The 23,279-nt window shown below is 34.5% G+C and overlaps 1 protein-coding gene across 1 annotated transcript; it reads left to right on the top strand.

Annotated features, from left to right (window-relative positions):
• The first annotated feature begins 971 nt into the window (after window positions 1-971).
• Window positions 972-20,941, top strand: Pi15 (peptidase inhibitor 15). The gene is made up of 6 exons (XM_028770393.1): window positions 972-1,070; window positions 1,634-1,938; window positions 15,999-16,117; window positions 16,995-17,127; window positions 17,242-17,357; window positions 20,806-20,941. The coding sequence occupies exons 2-6, from the start codon at window positions 1,669-1,671 to the stop codon at window positions 20,939-20,941; spliced, it is 774 nt and encodes a 257-aa protein (XP_028626226.1). The 5' UTR covers window positions 972-1,070; window positions 1,634-1,668.
• The last annotated feature ends 2,338 nt before the right edge of the window (window positions 20,942-23,279 follow it).

Here is a 23,279-nt window from a genome sequence, read left to right as displayed (position 1 = left end):
CAGATGTGGATTTTGCTCTACTGGCATCTTCTCAACAAGTCCTTTTTGGCTGCTGCTGCTGCTGCTGCTGCAACTGCTGCTGCTGCTGCTCTATGATCCTTCATGGTCTCCATTGTACTGTGTAATATTCTGATTGGGAAGCTCAGCTGCTCCTTGCTTAAAATTTCAGGTATATGCTACTAAACCTGAAACAGATGTTATCTTGGCTTCTGTCATTTGCTGTGAATTTCATTTCATATTTTATATAATGCAGGTAGAAAGCAGGTAATTTGCTGACTGTACTGTTTTGGAGAAAGATAAAAGGAGTAAAGATGGAATGAGAAGAGAATAAATACATAAATTATAGGAATAAAACCACATGGAGACAGAGATCACAGCCACTAGAGTATGTATTATCCGAACATTATATACTATAGTTTGGTTACTACTGACTTGCCTGGCATCCTCCTGAATCATATTTGTGGCCACCCAGATTAACTGTGTGAGTCGATCTCTTGATTTAATATCAGCCTGCTTTTTTCAGCTCCTATGTCATTTGCTGCCATCTAAAAAGAAAATGTACTGCTTGTTACTTGGGCATCTGGGTTTTCAAGAACCCACAGTCTTTTAATTTTCCCCCCTTCTTTCTTTCCCTTGTCTTTTTGGTATGGGAGCCAGGAGCTAGAGCACATTAAGAAAGAAAAATTAACCACTCACAGAAAAGGTAGAAGCTCAGAGAAAAGGGGGTTGTCTCACAGTTTGTGCTTTGTAAGCTGTGGGTGTGACTCAATTTCTTCACCACCACATAAAAAGGTTGCCACCCAATCACTGTTTTTTTTCTGTCCTAAACCCCTCCCCTTGGATTTTGGCTGAGAGACCCTAGGAGAGCCTGCCCTTTCTGGACTTTGCAAACTGACATATAAAAGCTGTTAGCTGCTTCTGTAGCCAGCAGCATTCAAACTTTGCAGGCTTTTGCACTCTGAGAGCTTGTAAAAAAAGACATACTCTTCTTACAAGAGTTCATCCTACAACATAACAAAGAAACTTACATTGTTGGAGGAACAGTACATTCATTGTGGCATTGTGGAGAGGTAAGCTACTTGGATCAACTAGATTTTATTGCATGAATTATTTTAAAGCAGTTTACATCTTTTTTTCCCCCTTATCAGTGAGATTGGATTACTAGATTACATAGTGTACTATGTGTTCTGTCACTCAGTATACAGAATGTCTGGGACAAATTATCAGCACATTTGCTGTGGCTACCTGTATTTGGCCTCTTTAAGGGTCAGCTTGGGTTGCTAAAGATTCTTGTCTGGAAACAGGCATTGTAGTAATGTGTCTTGAAGTTCAGGCATCTGGGGCAAAGGGTTCCCATTCATTTTAGGCTGAATGTTCGTGGCTTTTTTTTTCTTTAACTCTATCAAATTCCTTTTCAAAAGTGTGACTCATAGGATACCCAAATGAGTATAAATTACATTAGGTTCTCTTTCAGGCAATAATTTTGTGGATTTGGGCAGAATGTCCATCCAAACAATTCTCCCAAGAGATGACATTGTAAATTCATACCCTATGGCTCTTTTCTGATTGTTTATTTGTTTGTTGTTTGGTTGCTTTTGTAAAGACTCTAACTCTATACTGTTTTGCTTTAAAGCAAAGCAAACCTGGAGGACTTCTTCATCCCTGAAAATGATAATGATCTCTGCAGTCAGCCTTGTGATCCTTTTGTCCCTTCTCTGTGAAGCTCGCACTGTTTTACTAAATTCCACTGACTCATCTCCGCCAGCCAATAATTTCACTGATATTGAAGCCGCCCTCAGCGCACAACTAGAGTCTGCAGATATTCCCAAAGCCAGGCGGAAGCGCTACATTTCTCAGAATGACATGATCGCCATTCTTGATTATCATAATCAAGTTCGGGGCAAAGTGTTCCCACCAGCAGCAAACATGGAATATATGGTAAGAGGAATTCTTCCTTTCTTGAATTTGGAGTGAGAAAGGTTTCCTTTGAATGTTAGAAGGATCTAAATTGACCACGGTGTCTTTTTGCCAAGGGATACAGTGTACATGTTTGAAAAAACCTAGAAAAGATTTTTAATATATTTTATAATATTAAATTGTGTTTTTTCAAGGATTAATGTATGTGAGACAGACAAGGTAGGTGGATCTATATAGATTTTCTTTTGTCAGTTCAATAACCCTGATTAGACACATTTTCTATAAGGAGGAAAACAATCGGGTATGCTGACTGCTCACATTTGGAAAGTCATCTTTCAGAGCAGAATTCATGAGGTATTTCTTTTTCCTTTGTTTTCTGAACCTAAAAGTCATATTTATCAACTAAAATAGTTGTTAAGTATATATTTTTTGAAATTAAAGGTTTCATGTGCATGATTTATTCCCGGCTAGGTGTCTCTCCCCTTTCTTGGACAAAGCTCTCACCCACGTTAATCTATTTGTATCCTTAGAGGACATGCTGACTCTTTCTTCCTTGTGATTTAAGGCTCTGTCATTCAGATAAGAGTGAAGCCAGTGCACTTACTCACACACAGTTCCAAGTTGCCCTGAACATGTTCTTTGCTTGCTCTTAAAAATAGACTATGTTTAAATCGTTCCACTCAGAAAGTAAAAATACTAAGTTGGTATTAAAAAGAACGAGTCTTGCTGAACTTTATTTTTGGTTTTGAAATCATGCAAAGTTATGATTTAAAGTTCTGTACTTTATGAGATCACAATATTGAGTCTGTCTGATGCAATGAAAATCACCAATATATATAAGCTTCTAGAATCATCTACTTGTCTTCTTTTTGTGCTTGACTAATTGCAGGTGTTAATGTCACACAGAAAATAGACTGATTACATTCATCTAAAGAGATCATAGTATCAGTAATGGATGTTATAATGCCATTATTAAGATTGTGGATACTAGAACCTAAATGTGTTCAAATTCTAGTCTGTCCTTTTAAGTGGCATGAGCTCTTTACCCTGTGTGCTCCACTCTCATGTTCTCTATAATAAGGATAAAGTTAGTGTCTGTTTTGAGAGATTGTTGTAAGAAATATATGAGTTAAGGGACAGAGAAATAAGTCTAGAACTCAGAGACGTATTGTTGTTCACTAAATGTTAGTTTTAATCAATTTCTCTGAACTTTCCATGAAAAGGACCCAGTGAGAACTTATTCAAGATCTAAAAACAGAAACAGTTGCTTATGTGCAGGAGAGATACAGTTATACATGGAGGAGCAAATATATTTCAAAATCTACTATAGATTGTAAAAGAAGAAAATACTGAGTTCCATGTGAGCTTAGAAAGGTGTAATACCTAGACTATAAGGTGAGGGAGGACTTTCTGACTATGACAACACTGATACAAAATCTCAGACAAAGTTAAAACCACAGCACCAGCTTTGGTAACAAGCTCATCTTAGTTCCGATCATGACTGTGCTGCTCACTGTAGATTCAGACACATTACTCAATGGCTCTAAGACACACTTTGCCTATCTCTTTCCTTATTTGGGGATAACAATGTACAAAAAAATAAGCAATCAATAAATCATGGAATAATGTAATTCACTATGATAATGATATTGAGGATAAGGAGGACACCAGGAGTGGAAGCATAAATGGGTACAACACAGTAGAAATCAGTAAAAAACATTCATGTTTTTTCTCATTACATCAGCCCTTATCAAGTATTAAGTCACACCATATGCATTTATTTAATTGCTGTTATGTGATGCCAGAACCTTGCTAATTGTTTCCACTGATGGCCTCATTTGGTAGCCTACATTCTCCACCTGAAGTTGAGATTGTGATCAAAATTTTCCAAATGAAATCACGTATACCTAGAGGTGTTAACAATTAAACTAAAACATTGTGTCCCAAGATTTGTATTCCCCAGGTTAACAATGGGGGGGGCATCTCTTTATTTATTATATCTAGAATATGTCCTCTGAAGGAAATTTTGAGGATATCAGCATATGTTGATCACCTTCAAAAAAATTCCAGAAGAGATCATAAATTATTCTCATTATGTTTATGATTCTATCATTATATTCTTTTCAGGAATCAAATCCCTCCATGTAATTTACTTTGTAACAAGCCAGAGAGTGTTAATTATATAGTTTATATTTGCAAAGCTTCTTTAGTTCAAAATAGTAAAATCTATAGCCAAAACAATATGATTTATAAAGCAAAACAGGGACATTTGAAAATCTGAATAATCTACATATTCACTGTATCCAGAGACTATTCTGAGTATCTAGGGTATATTCATGAACAAAAACAACAGAACTCAACCCCTGGGTGGTAATCAAACAGCAAACCAGATAAATATAGCAACTAGGGCAGGCTAGAAATTGGGGAGGTCAGGAAGATGATGCTTACGGTGAGGGTTAAGCACTCCCTGGGGTTGTTGGAGAATTTGGCCTGGGGAAGAGAATTCCTACACAAAAAAATGAGGGAAATCCAGAGAAAAGAGCAGGGTAAAGGACCAGAGGAAGATAAAACTGACAAGTTAAGATAGAAATATCCTCACTTTTTAAATTCTGTAGTTCAATCCAGCATTAGAACTTCTTTGAGTGGGCCCCTTTTGATGGCATTCAGTGGCAGGCATAAATTAACAAGTAGCTTATAGGTTAGAGCAGGTACACCTTGACTCAACTTTCAAAGTTCTGTCAAAATTATGGATCTCAGTGGGACTCTGTAACCTTTTCTGTGACTTACTAAACCCTGATTTGAATTGGCATCAGCTGGAAAGCTAAGTCAGATTCTAACCTGTACAGTGCACCCCAGACTCTGGGCATGTTTATCACACTACTTAACAAATACTTGAGTTCTGAGTCACTAGCTGTATGTTCAATTTATGCCCTCCAGCATGCTATTACTCTAGAGAGCTTCATGGAACATGAACTTAGGCCCAGGACTTTCTCTAATTATACTAGACTGCCTTGTAGTTCCATTATTCTACAGTGCTCTGAGCCTTTTGTACAGCTCTCACATCCAACCCCCATACATGGTCTTCTCCTTAACTAATTCTTTTATCCTACTTTTCAAGATTTTTGCACTGAATGGCAGTTCCTTTAAGGACATGTTTCATATGCACAGACATATGCACCTCACCCTTCATTTGAACTGCTATGCCCTCCATTCCCTCCACACCTACTGTATTGTTCTCATTACAACCAAACTTGACAAATAGTCATCTGTGCAATTACTTCTGACTTTCTAACTCTAGAAGCACAGGCTTCTAAAATAACAATTATCCATCTCAGAGTTTGAAAGTCTTTGTGTATAGACAGACAGTGAGCACCCATTACTTGCGGCATTTAGACAAAACCCCAATGAATTGTTATGTTTTTATAGAGCACCAATTTTGATACCATCATGATATTTCATCCCACTCACTTGAAATAACAAATATTTAAGACATTCTTTAGAATCCTATATTCTTCAAGTACTTATTCGAGATAGTGTTCAATTAAAGGAAACAAGAAATTTGAGCATCAAGTTTTTTTATGTTCATAAAATGATTGTATAGTATTTTATATAGTAGGTGTGACTTTAATAAAACACACATTTTGTGCAATACTAATTTTTCTAAAAACAGGGTCTTTTCATATAAGTAACAGTACAGATAGAGTATAAAATGTGCAGGTGAAACCTAAGTACTGCTGGCTCCCATTCTCCAATTAGATTCTTGAATAATTTCCAGAATGCTTTGGACACTAGCTGCTTTTCGTTCTTCCTAAGGGCAGTTTAAACCATGACTTTAAACCACAAACCACATTAATGTCTTAGAATAAAAATTATCCCCCAAAGAATGAATTTGCAGAACTTCAACCTAATTCAGTTTGCAGGATGTTCTCTGATTCAGAACAATTGAATAAATGAATTTTAAAAGATTTGAAGCCTCTGAATGGAAGGAAGGATTTCAAAGACAGAAATTGTTGTCTTTAAACAGTGCAATAAAAACAGAACAAATTACTGGGATAAAACCAGTAATATAACTCAGTGTAATGCTCCGCTGCTGTATGAGATTGTTGTAATAAATGCAAACCAGGCAAACGTTGGAGATAGAAGTGATAATTTTGTACTGGAATGTGATGAAGACCTCTGTGGAAAAGGAGCATGTGACACTGATACTCTACAAGAGGTGCATGACAGCTGTGATAGAATGTAAAACAACGGATGCCCTGGGCAATGAGCAGTGAATGAACAGCTATAGCAGTTCTCCAGCCAGGCTTCCAGGAGGTGCAGAAAATACCTGATACAAAAGGAATCTGGAAGATTGTAACATTTGAGATCAAAGGCAGAATGGGATCTTAGAACAATGACCTCAGCACGTATGAGGAGGTCACCACTATACAGTGACGGCTAGGGAACAGTACTAGATTTTTAAAGCAAAGTTAAATTTGCTGTGTCTAATCTAACTCTTCAATATGTGCATTTATGACTTCTAGAAGGCCTGTGAGAACTGCTGCCAGAAAGTAGTGGACTGAGCAAGCTCACTGACAGGACACTTGGCACTGACTGACACTTGGCAATCCTGTTCTTCTGCATCAGTACTTGAGTGTTTTGGCTTCTAGTGCAGACCAGACATATATTGTATGTGCTTTCTTTGCAGATACACTGTGCTGTGGTTTACTTGCACACAAAAAAGGTACTCATTTCTGGAACTGTATGTCCTTCCTCTGTTTCACTTTTCCACATCTCAAGACAAGAACACTTTCTCATAAGAAATTGTAAGTTTAATGATATAGAAGTAGACACACACAAACACATGCACATACATACAAACAAACATACGTACATGCACACATACATATACTGGCTTTTTGAAACAGAATTTCTCTGTGGAGCCCTAGCTGCCCTGTAACTGACTCTTTAGATTAGGCTGGCCTTAAACTCAAAGATCTACCTGCCTCTGCCTCCTGAGTGCCGGTACTAAAGGAGTACACCACCACTGCCAGCAACTCATGTTAAAAAGGTTTAAGTTACATGATTCAGAATAATATCATTGGGGAACAGGAAGAATACCTATGATGAGTCACATATGTGTCACCTAGTGAGTACTGCAGTCTTGGCGGCAAATTACATTTGGCCCCATACTTGGAAGTAAAAGGAATTTTGTGTTTCTGTTGAGGGTTTATAGAACCTTGTGACACATTTTGTCTCATAGTTAATAGTTTAGAAAGAAGTGAATTTTTGCCTAGAGTATGTGATTATCATGAGGTGATAGGCAAGTGTTTTAATTATTAGTCACCCATAGTAAAAATTCATTAGCTAATCTCTTTGCTACAGTGGAGGGCAATGAGGAACAGAATGAGAGGAAAACAAAGTAGTGTATGTATCAAGGAAGTGGACAAGGCACTGTACTATATGCTGAAGCAGAGTAACTACAAAACACTCTGAGACCACAGTCAGAGGCCTATCCCAGGCATAGCCTGATGTACGGAATAGGGCAAGTTTCCAAAAGTGATCATACTAGATATTAGCCTATATATGTTATACAGATGACAGATAAGGACAGACGGACAATGTGGTCAGTATATAAGGGTTCCGTAAGATACAGAATGGCATGTTGAAGACATAGAAACTCTATGATTAGATTTAATGTTTAAATAGTAGAATATTACTAGGTTGAAATTGATTGGAAGAAACTTGATTGAACTTTGTATTAAGATCAAGGGAAGTATTACAAGCTTTAGCTGGGAAATTATGCAATCATATTTGAATTTTAGAAAGGTCATTTTGGCCACAGGATGAGGAGGTCCTGGAAGGAAGCAAAAGTGGAGACAGGATGACCAGTCAGTGGCTGTCATGACAGTCTGGGTAAGACATAATTGAAACCTGAAGTGTATGTGAGACAACAGAGTAAGCTGGTTTCCTCAAAAATAAAAATTAAAAAAAAATCTGTGAAACATTTTGGAAATCAGATCCAGAAGAGTGATTCATATGAAATTGCAGAGAACTGTCTAATGGATGGAGCACTTAGAACTTTGTCTCTGTCTTTGAGGGGGACCACTGGGTCATTCAAAATATGAGAACACAAAAGGCAGACCAAATTTTAGGAAGCCAAGAAGTGCCAGGGGATTATATTGTCTAGTGAATATAACTATAGGGGTTGAAAAGGAAAAGGAATGTGAGAAGGTACATTCTTTCACTGCAGAAATGTTGGGTTATGAATATACTTTGACAGTCAAAAGAGAACCTTCTCCTAAAGGCAGGAGGAACAGTGCCATGGAAACTGAATTGAAGATCCTGTCTATAGAAAACTACTCAAGAATGTTTGTGAGAACATGCCACCCTAATCCAAGTCTGCTTGAAGAACCTAGGTAGTGCAAAGCTATGCTGTTCACTTGAGATAAGGCATTTTCTGGAAAATAATCAAAGGCCTTCTGAAAATATAGAAATCTCTAGTCTGACTATCTGGTGTCTTGAATGTAATATATATGAAAACTATATCACAAACAGCCCATGGGCATTTGGTGTTTATGAACTTGAGGTCTTTGATTGTCACTGAGAAGTTTTGAAGGGTGGCATTGGAAGAGGGGCAAGAAAGATAGAAACTAAGGTCTTAAAAAGTAAATAAAAAATGGCACAAATGCATCCTGAACTGAGGTTTTGGTAGATAGGATGTGAGTTGTGAATACTACCATGTTATATTATTCATAGCACTTCAAATCAGATAACAAACATTTTAACATAAATATGGTAGAATGCCCAATATGTTGATTTTAGAAATACCTTTTTATGAAGTCTCTTAAATTCCATAGTAATCAATGTCATCAAAGAATTTGCTTAAGGACACAATATTTTCCACTAAAAAGTCATACTTCATTATTTAGTTAAACATGAACATTTCACTAACTATGTTTATGCACATCCTTTGGAAGTCTTTTTCAGAAGGCAGCAGGCAGAAAAACAGATAGCTAAGTACTGAGGAGTGGGCAATGTAAGATGTGAGATTTGCATTAATGTTTCAGAATAGCTTCACAATCAAGAAATTCATTTTAGCATACTGTGACATTGGGTCAGCGAAGAAAAGTGACCATTTGAGAAAATTTCTTGACAGCCTAAATGTCACTATCCGATGACAACTGGTGTCTACCACCTACCTCTGAAGAGGAGGATCATTGCTAGAGTCCACTAACAATTATTCTCAAACATTAACATGAAAAACACATGTAAAACAAGGTTTGAAGAAAATACTTTTTCAAAGCTTTTAAAATTCTTTAATGTTATCTCCTTCTGTCTAATGTTATTTTCCCCAGGAAGTGCCCTGGTTTTATATAATTCTATTCCTGATTTTTGAGTGACTTCAGACTTTATCTGTTTCCTTATTAGATTGCCTGTTTAGTAGAGATTAATAGTTTATAAATTGATGAAAGTTTCTCAAGTTGAACTTGTTACCCTTTTTAAATTCCATACAACAGTAACAGGTATTATTTAGTGCACGCTAGCCCTCTTAGAACTGTGGACATATCCTTCAGTCTCTCTACCAAATGTACTCATCACAGTCTTGAGAGATAGGGGCAGGGTTCTTTATTAGAGATGTAAACTCAAAGCATGAAGAGTATAAATTCTATGAGTCTTTGAACATCTTGATCAAAATGATCTATTTGGCAGCAAATATAGATTTCAAACAGCAGTGCAGTACAGCACACTACACTACAGTGCAGTGTGGTACAGGACATGTTTGCCTTTGTCTGTTCATCTCTCCTGTTCTTGAGCTCATTTGCAGAGCAGATTTCCCTACATGTTCTTCATCTGAGACTATCAGAGGATATAAAAACAAATTTAAAAATTATGAATAAAATTATTCTTTTACTCTCTATGCTTGGAAAATAATATAGGTAAAGTGTCTTATGATACTGTTAAACACCTTTGAATATCTGCTAAGATAGAATACATAACTATGGAATTAACCCTGGATTTCCAGACATCAAGGGTTTTTAACAATGAGACCTTTAAATGATACATGGATGCATAAATTTGTTCCCCATTCCACACTTGCCCACATAGACTCTGAGAGAAGGTTCCACTAAGATATTTGGTTTCTTTAAAAACCTGGAAAACCAAGTATGTAGTTCAGGAAATTCAAAATCAAGGTTCACTCCTTGCCAAGGCACAAATGTCCACAAGAACAAAGTCATTAGGTCATCTTGAGAACTTGAAACTGTAGAAAAAAATGACATTTCCTGTTTGTCTTCTGTTAGATTAGGTTCCAAAAGGGTGCCATCTACTGTAAGTGAGATGCTTGCCAATAACCGGCTTGACCAATGAAGGATAACAATGATATATTACTGTCCATTATCCTTAGTGTGATTGGCAGATTTTTTACACACATTCTGCTGATTCATATTTTCTTAATCGGAGTTGAATGAAGATCAACAATGTGTTTTAAATAAATATTTGATAAAAACAGATTGCCACAATTTTTTATTTATTATCTTTATTTTGAAATGGATATGAAGAAAAAATATATCTGTGTTTACATAATAGAAATAATAATAACAGTAGATTTTGTGAACCATACCTGTTCGCAATGGGCAAGTTCCCATCCTCTAAGTGTAAATTCCATTGTGATGGTGCACACTTGTAAATAAGCTCACAGGAGTTGGGACAGAAACGTCAATCCTGAGATTCATAGTGAGATGCTGCCTGCCTCAAGAAATAAAGCAATCCCCACAAGTCAGTGTCCACCAATTCTCATTGTCTTCATGTACTCTGCCCTTACAGTCCTGTCTCCCTAAATATTTTTACATACAATGTGTGCTGTTGCTTTTGTTAGGACTGGGGATGCTGCTGTAATCCATTTTTTTCATCTGCCTCCTTCTATTTTACAAGATAGCATCATTTGTATATTATTTATTTAATCTAGTCACTAACCTGAATATTATTTAATTAATCTAGTCCTAACTTTTATGGCCGGTCTTTTCCTGTGTTCCCACTTATTCCCCTCCACAGCCTGACCAGGGTTCATTGCTTATCTCCTGGATAGTTTAGCACTGCTTCTTACCTGCTTATTTCAGTATCCTTCAATGGCCATTTCATAACCATTCCTATCTATTAAGAGTAAGAGTGAGTGGGGGAGCATCCTCATAGAAGCAAGGGGAAGGGTGATAGGCTAGAGGGCTCCTGGAGGGAAGACTTTGAGAGGAGATTTGAAATGTAAATAAAGAAGATATCTAATAAAAGAAAAAATTTTAAAAAATAAATAAAATTAATTTATATTTGGAAAAAGAGTAAAGCCACCAATTTTAAGACAGAAATGCCTTTGCTAATGTCCATGAAGTGTGATGATGATTTGGCTGCCCTCCATGGCAATTATTTTGTCATCCCTTAATTAGTTTATGACTTCTGCAAATCAGCACTCTTTCCCCAGTCTAACAGAAAGGATCACCCTAGTTATGAAAAACAAAAATAAATCATCTCCTGTGTGAAATGTCAAAAAAAAATCTGAATATATGTGAAATGCCCATGTAAACATTCAAGAAAATAAAGATCTACAAACTATTCTATGGTTTTTTTCCATATTATTCTTATTATGGTACTCAGGTCAATATTCAACTCATAAATCTATCTCTAAAATGTTAATGTGATAGTTTTATTTTCTAACATTTTGTCTTTTAAGATGATTGCAATGTACATAATAGCCCTGAGTATTAAAAAACATTTAAGTCAAGAAATACAGATTTAATATCCTCTTAAATTTTACAATACTAGAAAAATAACAGAAATGAATGTTAAAGAAACAAAACCAAATTTTACATCACTTTTTAATTTTTTTCTTATTTTTTTATTTTTTATTATTTTCAACATAAAATCACAATTGGCAGTAATAACTTACCTACAGATTTTACACTGAAATACAAGACCATATGTTATTATGAGAAGTCATAATCTTCTAATTGCTGCAAACATTAGCAAAAGGCTATAAGCACAGTTTCTTTACCTGAAGTTATTTATCCTTCAAATTTTGTTCTTTTGCATACTTCCATACTTTATTCTTTGGAGCTTTAAAGAAAATGTTTTCAAACAAGTCTGTAATTATAATCTCAAGTTTAGAATTACCTTCCCAAATTCCATTGTTTCTTACTAGCCAGAAGCCCTAGCTGGGACATAAGTAGACAGTCACATGTGCCATTGTATCGCATGATCATCTACTGAAGATCTCAAAACAGAACCCTTGGTATGACAGACTCTTATTTGTTTTTTATTAATATTATCTATTTTTTCTCCTGGGTTATATAAGATGAAAAATTTCTCCCATGAAACAGCATTTTTTTGACTCCAGTTATGTCTCTGGGTCAAGCTCAAAAGATTTCTGAACTTGAGAATCCTTCATTCTTCTCATTTTCTTCTTATCTCTCACAGTCACAATTCTGCCAGATAAGATGACATCAGTTTGAATCTGTTTTGTGTCTTAGGCTAAATGTTTCAGGTTCATGTGATTTACAGTCAATACTCTGCTTAGCTCAAGCTATCACTAAATTTATTGATAAATAGAAAACCCATGATAAGTATTTTAATTCAAAGCTAATTAGTCCATTTATAGTTAACTCAATAACTCTTAACTAGACTAGAAAAAATAATTTGTAACCATAGGGCAGACTTACAAGTGCATACATACTTTACTCCATTGTAAGCTGTTTTAGATTTATTAATTAAATAGCACAATTTCTATTTCCAGTTTTTTATAACTGTTTTGTATATTCATTCACAATGCTCTAAATTTTTATCTCAATCATTAAAAAATATTGAAGGGTTTGCAAGTAGCTTAACTGTGACAGTGTCTTATCAGATGTTCAGAATACTTTTAAAAAGTTATTCTAATAAAAGATTATTCTATTTGGCATATTGATATCCATGAAATGCAAACAAAGGCACAACTCTGCTTGCATTTGTTTCTTCTGTTGATACATCAACGAGGCACAGTGTTGAACCTATTCTGTATTTCCTATCTATCTATCTATCTATCTATCTATCTATCTATCTATCTATCTATCTATCTTGTAAACATACAATTTCATATATAATTATATTATATTAATTATATTATATTACATTATATTATATTACATAGCTGGTCAGATTATAATTCTGGTATTATATTATATTATAAAATAGACACCAAAAATACTAGATATATTGCCAATCCAGAATCTTAAACCACATGCCTATGCAATTTGCAACCCCTTATTTAGAACTTCTGTAAGTCATTAAGTTTTTTTCATGAGGTTAACTTGTCACCATTCATTCCAACACAGAGCATCCATATTGGAAGAGAGATTACATATTGCCTTACAGATGATAAAATTTTGTTAAAATTTCATTAAACTTTTAAAATGAAATTATAATTTTTTAAGTTTCAACAAACTTTATCATATCCATAAATATATTAGAAGACACTGAATTCATCAATTTTATATTCATTTGGGGGGAATTGTAGTCAATGGAGAGATAGCAAGTACATAGGTCAACATTATGAGAATGTGTTATAGTCTCTAATTTTAGAACTCCTGACCCAAAGTTAACCTTTGCCTTTTAGAAGATGAGTGTGGGCCAGGCTTAGAAACACAGAGACACGACAACCCCTTTGCTCCACCCTCCAGAAGGTATCAGAGGGACAGTCAATCATATCTCCTATATGGAGGCAAATCACCTGTCTCTGTGAGGGGACTGGCTTTTCTGACGCTTCTTTCAGGGACATGGAGAAGGAAGAATCTGTCATATCAGTCTCTTAAGCTCACACTTTGAGGGAAAAAGAAAGTAGTTATACTCAATTGATCTGTAACTTCCTTCTCCATACTACTGCTGGTTATAATTTTTACATTCAAATATCTAAGTATTTGATCCTCAGTAATGCTAAATACATTTTCTTCATTTAAAATCCCTTATAATAGTCAATAGAGGATATTCTCATAAAATATTTTTCAAGTGTATATGAACTGCTTGGTTTATGTTATTGTTCTAGCCAATATTTAGTATGCACATTATGACCATAAAGATAGTACCATGCATTATTAAAATTGCTGTATTCTTGAAGTTTTTTCCTTAATATATTTATGATATGCCATACTCTCCTTTTTCTCTCTCTTTCTCATCCAGAGGATGGAAATAATCTAGAGAGATAATTACATACAAACATAAAGACTTTAACCTTAGTTAAATCTCCCAGAATGCCCATAAAAATGTGAGGTGTATTGGCACATGCTTGTAACTCAGAGCTCTGAAAGAGGAAACAAAGGATCCACAGGGCTTGCTAGCCATCCATTATTACTAATGAGCTAGCTCCAGGATTAGAAAGATAACCTTGCATAAAGCATGACTAAGAACGATAGCTGATGTGAACCTCTGGCTTCCACATGTGCATGCCCAACTCCTATATACAAATGAACAGCACACATATATTCAATATAACATACATATGAACAACACATACACACACATACACACACGATGAAGAGAACACATGTTAAATATTTCAAATTATTTTGTATAGAATGCATGTTTTCAGTGGAACTGATTTTGGAGCTACTCAAGTATATCCAAATTATGATGCAGTGAATATGAAGGAAATCTACAGATAATATGATTTCAATTCTTCTTGTTTTATGGATTAGTTACCTGGTAGACAAATGATAAAGAACGGGCCCCAGTCATTGATGATCTCAGTAGCAAAATTAAGGACAAACATAAGATCACTGTGTTTCAGATCAGTGCTTTGTATAATGCTGTGATAGCATAATTAGTTGATTTCAATAAAGTATTTTTTAAAACTGAAGATACAGTGCATAATAATATATAATATTTATATATTTTTTCTTATATAGCTGTGATTATTTAACAACCTTCCAAGAGTTGAGTTGATTGAAGATACCATCCTTTTGTGATTTGATTGTATAGTTTTTCATTTTAATAAACTACAGTCAATATTTCAGAAATTAATTTTTAGTAAGTTTTGATGAAGTAACAAATGTTTCATAAGACAAATTATCATCCAAATAAACTATCTTTTAAACATTCATTTAAGTAATAGGATAAAATTGTTTTACATTAAAATTTCGATTTTAAAGTCTTATGTCAATTTAAGGAAGATAACTTTTGTGTAAAGAAATTGTTCATATTCTATATTTGTGCCTTCATACTTCAATAAAAGTTGACTATCATTGCAGAGGTGATTTACTATTGACACATTCATAATGCTTGGCTTGTCCTCTCTATACAGGTCTTGAGATGACTAACATTAACATTTATGAAATCATTTTATTCTACATTTTCAACTAACAATAATGTAATTGATATATATTACATATAATAATTACATATATATGCAATTCCCTACTAACTTTCTTTCTCAAGGAAAACTATAATTTTTTCTTAATTTGATTCAAACTTAATGTATTGTATTTGTATGACACCCTATGTGGTGCTCTGAAATGATCTTATTATAATTATGTTTAGTACACATAACTAAAATAGTACGTTTCACGTTCTTTCATTGATGAGAAAGATTCCAATGCTATCAAATGTGACCATTTCATGAACTTGAGTATTAAATAGCACAATCTGACCTCTGAACATTACAATATATTGGCATTGTTGATTTGGACAAATTAATTTGGATAAAACTGGTCCTAATTATTTGGGAAAACATGTAATTGGCAAAGTTCCTTGTTTCTGTAAAAAGAATTTTGCTAAATCAATTTATTTTAATATATTCAGGTTTCAAGGGTCATTTTGTAATGTCCCTATGTTATAATTAGATGTGATTTTTTTTTCGTTTAAACTATCCTTTTCCCAAACTGATATCCATATTGCATTAGCTTTAAGTGAATTGTTCTGAACTTGCTTTGTTTTAGGTAAAATAATTTAAAGACCCAGGGTTGAAAAGATTGGAAATAGCAGTACTGTTTCTTTCCCTTTTTTGGTGTTGTTTTTTGTTTGTTTGTTTGTTTGTTTGTGTAGCAAAAGAAATTAAGCAAAACTGAAGGACTATTTCACTCCTACAGGTATGGGATGAAAATCTTGCAAAATCAGCTGAGGCATGGGCAGCAACTTGTATTTGGGATCATGGACCTTCTTATTTGCTGAGATTTTTGGGTCAGAATTTATCTGTACGAACTGGAAGGTAGGAAGCAGTTACCTGTATACCTCAGTGATTATTCACCCTACAGAGAATGGTTACCAACTTTAAGTAGTATCAGAAATTTTCTACTGATTTCTACAAGACAGAAAATGATATTTGACTTATGAATGAATTTAATATTTTTTAAAGTATGCAACTAGTTCATAAGGCCTAATAAGACCAGCTTTCTCTCTTACCTTTGAAACATGCTACCTTTACCTATATTTGTCTTGACCCCACAGAATCCTAGAATTGATTGTGTATGCTGTGTCCTGCTTTCCAACCTCACACACCCAAAGTCTATGATCTTGCAGAAGCCATCCATGTGTGTTTATGTACAGCATTTCCATTGTTGTATAAAAGTACATATAAACAGTAAAATTAGTAAATAGGCAAATTGGTAAGATAGAAAAATCTGCATGTATGTGCATGTAACTATGAGATAGCTGTTCTTATTGACAAGATTTTTTTTCTCTACTGAAAGACATCCTGACCAATATTATTTAACCTCATTTTTATTTGTACCTTAATTAGAGTTACATTATTTTAACTACTTTTATGTACCATATTATATCAATTATAAAATTCCATAGAGTAAATTTGAAAATTAAGTGGGATTTTATTGTAACCAAATTATTTGTGTTTTTCTGTTTTTGGAGTACCCTAACATAGACTTAGACAATGAAGGCTCTTTGGACACATTCTTGCTTTGCTCTTTCCAGAAAAATCAAGATGTTTATAAGATTGTGATTGTAATTATAAGGCATGAGATTGAGTTATAATGAGCAATCTTATAACACTTATTTACGGTGTAAAATGAGTCTACTCAATAGCTCCCTGCTGTACTGAATTCTTTTTTGCTCTTTCTCTTGACATGTAGATATCGCTCTATTCTCCAGTTGGTCAAGCCATGGTATGATGAAGTGAAAGATTATGCCTTTCCTTACCCTCAGGACTGCAATCCTCGATGTCCTATGCGATGCTTTGGGCCCATGTGCACTCATTATACACAGGTCATTTCAACTGCTCTGTTCACTTTTGTTTTGTATATTTAAAAATGCTTTTCTTATTTGGGTGACTGTTGGAATTTTTAAGCAATAGTAGAAGATATTGGTTTATTTTTACAGATGGTTTGGGCCACTTCTAATCGAATAGGATGTGCAATTCACACTTGCCAAAATATGAATGTCTGGGGATCTGTGTGGCGACGAGCAGTGTACTTGGTCTGCAACTATGCTCCAAAGTAAGTACCAAATTGAGTTCCATTTCCTGAGTCATTGACTAGAGTGAGATATCGGCAGTCATATGGGCATTTTTGACAGTTGTAGAAGTCAAAGTACTCTACTGAACTTCTTCACTCTTACCTGTTCTTCATCTCTAGCCTCATCACCATCCCCACAGTCCTGGGGGAAAAATACAGGGTAGAAGGTTTCTTTTCCCAGGGACAAGGATTCTGGGCTAAAATAGTAAGGAATATATATCGAGACACCTGAACTAGCTAAGTTCTTACCACATCACTGCTTGGTCATGTCACGTGTAAGCACTGTGTTTCATAAGCATTAGCACCTTTATCAAAGGCATCAAAAGTATTCTCAAGCACTGATACCTGCATGAGTGGAATTAGAAGACATCCTCTAGGGAAGTTATCAGCAACCCATTATTCTGAATTATCAGTATTTGAATATGGTCCTACCTGTTTTAGTAGGAAAGCATCATATTGGGAAAGAATCTTCTCTTCCCTCATTCATTTTTTTTCAATATACTCAGTCTCATCATCTTATAACCTATACAAATATACTAAGAATTGATCAAAGATTGTAAAACCTAGTCATGTTTGAATATTCCTTAGAAATAAAAATAAACATTTGCTAACACATGATAAAATGCCTTCTTGATAACAGTAACAGAGGATAATAAAGTATTACAATATTTACACAGAGTTCTCTTCCCATTTGGAATAAGTACCAAATGTGCAAAAGATTTATGTCACTCCTGGTGTCTTCCAAAGTGAGACTCAAAGAAAAATTCTCTTCAGTGTTTCCAGCACAAGGAAGGGGTGGACAATGCGTCCTAAGTGCCAATGTGGTCATGACTCATTGATATGACTGAGCCAATCCTTCTAAAAAATTAGAAAATTCAGAACTATTGTAATGATAATAGTCTAAAAAATATAATTTTTCAAAATTCATCTAAGCTCTGCATTTGTTTGATATTTTTACTTCCATGCTTGGATCGTCCTCTTAGGCACTTTACCCTTCCTCCCTGTCTTAACTTGGCCAGGTTGTAATGAGAGGACCAAAGAGAGATTTCAAAAATTCATTTGGGTATTCAGTTTTTGGGAAAATAATAGAATTTCTTACTAGTATCGATCAATTTATAGGCTCCCCAAGTAAGTCATTGCATTAGCATTAATGTATTATAGTCTTAATAGAAACATATGTTTCAATCATAGACGACTAAGACTTTTAAAATTTAGCCTGTAAGGTAAATGTTATTCTTCCAACTTCAGCATGAATTTTTCTGTAAGCTAATGCTTTCAGGGGAAAAGGAGAAAGTGAAAAAATGAACAGAGGAAAGAGAAATAATATGCAAATAAATTGATTAGAACAAAAATGAAAGAATAGATAATATATGAATTGACTGATTTACTGTTATATTATATTACATTATTTATTCCATGAGTATATTTTTGGAAAAAGTTTGTAACATAAGATAATATTATATATAATAAACTTTTTTCAACTTCCTTCTTTATGTATTTATTTAATTTTATTTATTCATTCATTCATTTATTCACTTTACATCCCAATCATAGCCCCTCTCTGTCCTCCTTTTCCTTCCTCCCATGACCCCTCCCCATTCTCCTATAATAAACTTTAGTACTGTGAGTTTTTTACCAAAATATGTGCCTGATAGTTTAAAATATTAAAAAATAAGCAGAAAATATGAAATTATATAACATAGGCTGATTCCACATATTATTCTCATATAGCTTTAAATAAATACATAGTAGTAGATAATATTTTTATACAGAGTGTGAGGAGTCAAGAGAAGATGAGAACACACGTGTCACATGATAGGAGACAGGCTTGGAGTGCTTCTAGATTAGCATGAGATGTCACCACAATGACCCTCTAGGAATCTTATCCTCTAGACAAACAGTAGAATTCATTAAGGGGAAGTATGAAGTCCTAAAACTTCATTTCAGTTTGTAATATAAATAGCTAATTAATACATTTTTAATATGTACACTTTCTTATGTTAAAATGGTCTGAGTTTTAACTGACTAGTTTGCTAGATAATTTCAAATCCTGTCTATGTGCTTCACAGTCTGCTTTGTGTCTTATCTAAATTGAATTCATATTAGGATCTGTTGTGATCCTATACTCAGTTCTTTTTAGCACTCATAGCTGATCTTCTTTCTTCATTTAATTTGCTTTACTTGGCTATCTGTATTAAGAGTCTAATGCTGAAAGTAAATTTATTGTCATACTTTATTATAATTTAAAGAACAAACTCCAGAAGCATCATAGACTTGTTCAACTATTCTAAACAGTGAACTTGCTTCATTGTTATAATCATTGTGCCGTTGCAGTGATAGGGAGTAGTTGCATGTGTTCATGGTCATGAAAAAGCAAAAATAAAAACTGAAGAGATTTGACTTTATATGGAAAAAGGCTTGTGAATCACTTTAGCTCCTCTGAGCCAGTATTCTCTCACTGTAAGAATAGTTTCCCTTGATTCTTATTTTATAAATACTAGAATATTAAATTTTTCATGACTTCAAAAATAAACCTTATGAATTTTTGGAACCAAATATTTTCTGTAGAGCAATTCATTACCCATTTCATACCCTGCAACAAACTACTTGGCATTTTTGTGGGTAACTTACATTATCATATATAATTTGTTCCAGTGCAGCATTTTATCGATGTATATAACAGATTCTGATCACATGCTGTCCCCTTCCCTCTCCTGTCCCTTCCCCTACTCTGCTGTCCATATTCTTCTTCCTAGCCTTCTTGATCCACTTTCACATCTTTTCTGTTTCTGACAACCTATGACCTAATGAGTTTAATTCTTGTTACTTTCAGGATCATGGGCACTTTTACCCATGGATATAGCTCTGAAGAAATGTTTTACCTTTTTCAGCAACCATTTAGCTTCTCAGTGAGGGATGATGCCTCAGGGGCATCTCTTCCATCTATGGCAGAATGTGAGCAGATACAGGCTTGTGCAAATCCTGTGTGAGTGAGTTAAATCCCAGCTATTTTAAAGCAGCACGGAGAAGGAGTCAGCACAAAATGAGAAGCATTATGTGTGTAGAACTGTGGACTGTGCTCTAGAACACTGATAGAACAGAAAACAAATGTTATAGAATAAGCCAAGTGTCCACAACCTATAATACTACCAAACATTGTAGATAGGACTTCATTACTTACCTGTTAAGATTCTGTTAACTTGGGAGGGGGAGAGAAAGAGAGAAAGAGAGAAAGAGAGAAGAGAGAGAGAGAGAGAGAGAGAGAGGGAGTTTTAAGCTGCTTTGGGAAAAAGGAATACAATTTTCAGTGTCTTATAAAAGTATATTCCTCCAAAATATCATCCTATGTCAAGAGTGTGTACGTGTAAAAGGAATGTGTTCTTGGGGTGAGTGAGTAGCACTAAAGACATCTTTTCCTTTTCTATCCTAGGGGCAACTGGATTGGAGAAGCACCATACAAAGTTGGAGTGCCATGTTCATCATGTCCTCCAAGTTATGGTGGAGCCTGTACTGACAATCTGTGCTTTCCAGGGGTAACAACAAACTACCTATACTGGTTTAAATAAATGTATCTTTTTTCCCCATCATGGGGATACATTGGTTTCTGGACTAATAAGCATATATATATATATATATATATATATATATATATATATAAGTTTGAACATGTTATATTTACTGTAATCCTGTTTTCATTTTAATGGCCAATTTTCTAGTGTTTGTCTAGAGTGTTAAGTCTTAGATACAAGCAAAACATCATTTTCTACTTTCGACCTTAAATTTAAATTAATTAGTGTATATGTAGTGATGACAGAGTTGTTGAATCCAATTCCACGACCTGCAATTCAGAGAAATTATGTTATTATGACCCTAAAGAGTGGAATGTATGCATATATATATATATATATATATATATATACACATATATATACATATATATATACACACATATGTATGTGTGTATATACATATGTATAGATATGCTCACATGTGTGATATATGATATGACACATAGGTAATAATATGACATGGTAGTTAACAGGAGAAAATTAAAAATATATTTGAGGTTATGAGACATTTTCAGGACCACTTCTATAATTCCCTGAATGTATAGTTTGCAACTCAGTGATATTTGGAAATAACTTAATTAAGCAATTGTAGAATTCATTCTGGAGATACTTTATTTTATTTGGGTCTACAAAGTAAATGCTCAATTTATATAAGTTTCCATAACACACCTTTTGCTTGGTTTCATTTTGATTTTGACTTATGTCATGTTTAGTGACTTACTTTGCTGCGTATGGTCTGATAATGCAAAGATTTAATTCTTGCCTTTGAAAAGCTATCAGATGTCCCTAAAATAGTAATTTTTATATAAAATTATTTTTAGTAAATCATTTTTATGTGTTTTGAGGGAACACACAGAGTAACCACAAACTGATAGGATGATTGATGTAAGCGCCACTGTCTCACATTTAAAGTGTCTGTTTCCCAGGAAACTCCAGCTTCAATATATAAGTGAGACATGAAAGGTATCTTAATTACATTGCTATGAAGAGATACCATGGCCAATGTAGCCTATAAAAAGAACACTTTTAATTGGGGACTTCCTTATAGTCCTTTCAGAAGGTTTGTCCATGATCATCATGGCTGGAGCTGTTCAGGCAGGAAGCAAGGCACTGGAGCCACAGCTGAGAACTTATGTACAGGCAGGAGGCAGAGCGAGTTAGACTGGGCCTGTCCGGGGCTTTTAAAACGTTAAAGTCAAAGAGAAAGACACAGTTCCTCCAACAAAATCATACCTTCTCCAAGAAGGCCACATTTCCTAATACTTTCTAAATAGTCTACGAACAAAGATCTAACATTCAAATATATGAACCTAGAGGTCCATTATCACTCAACCCACCAAACCAGAAAAGAACTAACAACTGTCCAGGGATTTCTGAAGCAGAATAGAATAGGCTGTAAACAAAATCTTCAAAAAACAGATGAAGTCCAAGAAAAGTAGAATGTATGAATAATCACAGGAATAGCATACTGGCACAGAAAAGCAGGGCATTCAAAGAGTCTAGCACACCTTGGAACCCATTAACAAAAGCTGAAGGATTTCAGAAAGAAATACGTGGAGTTGAGGGCACATGTCTCTCATTGTTTTCCCTGCCATTAGCTGAAGAAAGTCAATCTACCTATCATCTTGAGCCTTTGAATATCATATTCAAGATCCTCCATAAATAGCGCATACAGTTAATTTTGCTAATATAGCTCTCAATGGGTGTTTTTTCAAGGAACTATTTATGAAAGTTTATTTTTATGTTGTTTTGTATAAGAGTAATTTTCAGTTCCTCATTAACTTTGTTTATGAAAATCAAATCAATAATTACAAAAACTTCTTCCATTAGATTTGGAAATACATGTCTTAATTTAAAAAATATTTTTAAAAGAGGACAACATAATATCTGGACCAAGACACACAACAAATTACATTAAAAATATGTGTGTGTGCATGAGTGCATGCAATGTGTGAGCATGAGCATAGACTTACAGAGCAGGTAAACCTGGTCCTTTCAGAGGGCAAACAGGAACAGAAAGCTACATATTTAAACTCCATACATGGCTGCAGTTCCTTAGGTGGATGTGTTGAAGGATACAGTTAAGTTGATTCAATTCAGTGCGAGAAGTATCCACAATCTGGATACCAGGCCTTCTTGAAGATAAACAAATGGTCTAATTACTTTTAAACACTGAATATTGGAACCAAATATTTTGTTATTAAGTAACTCTGCCTTTGTGGAAACATATACGGAGCTTATTAAATAAGTATTGCAGAAATACAATAGAAAAAAGAAGTATTACATAACACAGAGTTGATCTAATTTCTTTTTGTTTGTTCTATTTCCCTTGAGA

Source organism: Grammomys surdaster, unplaced genomic scaffold (genome assembly GCF_004785775.1).
Source record: "Grammomys surdaster isolate TR1022 unplaced genomic scaffold, NIH_TR_1.0 64, whole genome shotgun sequence".
Taxonomy (NCBI): domain Eukaryota; kingdom Metazoa; phylum Chordata; class Mammalia; order Rodentia; family Muridae; genus Grammomys; species Grammomys surdaster.
The sequence above is the reverse complement of the archived record's forward strand: the minus strand, read 5'-3'. Positions and strand labels throughout refer to the sequence as shown.

Bases quoted from the DNA above. Each gene is read 5' to 3' on its own strand.
- Pi15 (XM_028770393.1), top strand. From the start codon at position 1,669: ATGATAATGATCTCTGCAGTCAGCCTTGTGATCCTTTTGTCCCTTCTC. The intron at 17,128-17,241 runs GTCATTTCAACT...TTATTTTTACAG, and splicing joins TGTGCACTCATTATACACAG to ATGGTTTGGGCCACTTCTAA. The intron at 17,358-20,805 runs GTAAGTACCAAA...TTTCTATCCTAG, and splicing joins GTCTGCAACTATGCTCCAAA to GGGCAACTGGATTGGAGAAG.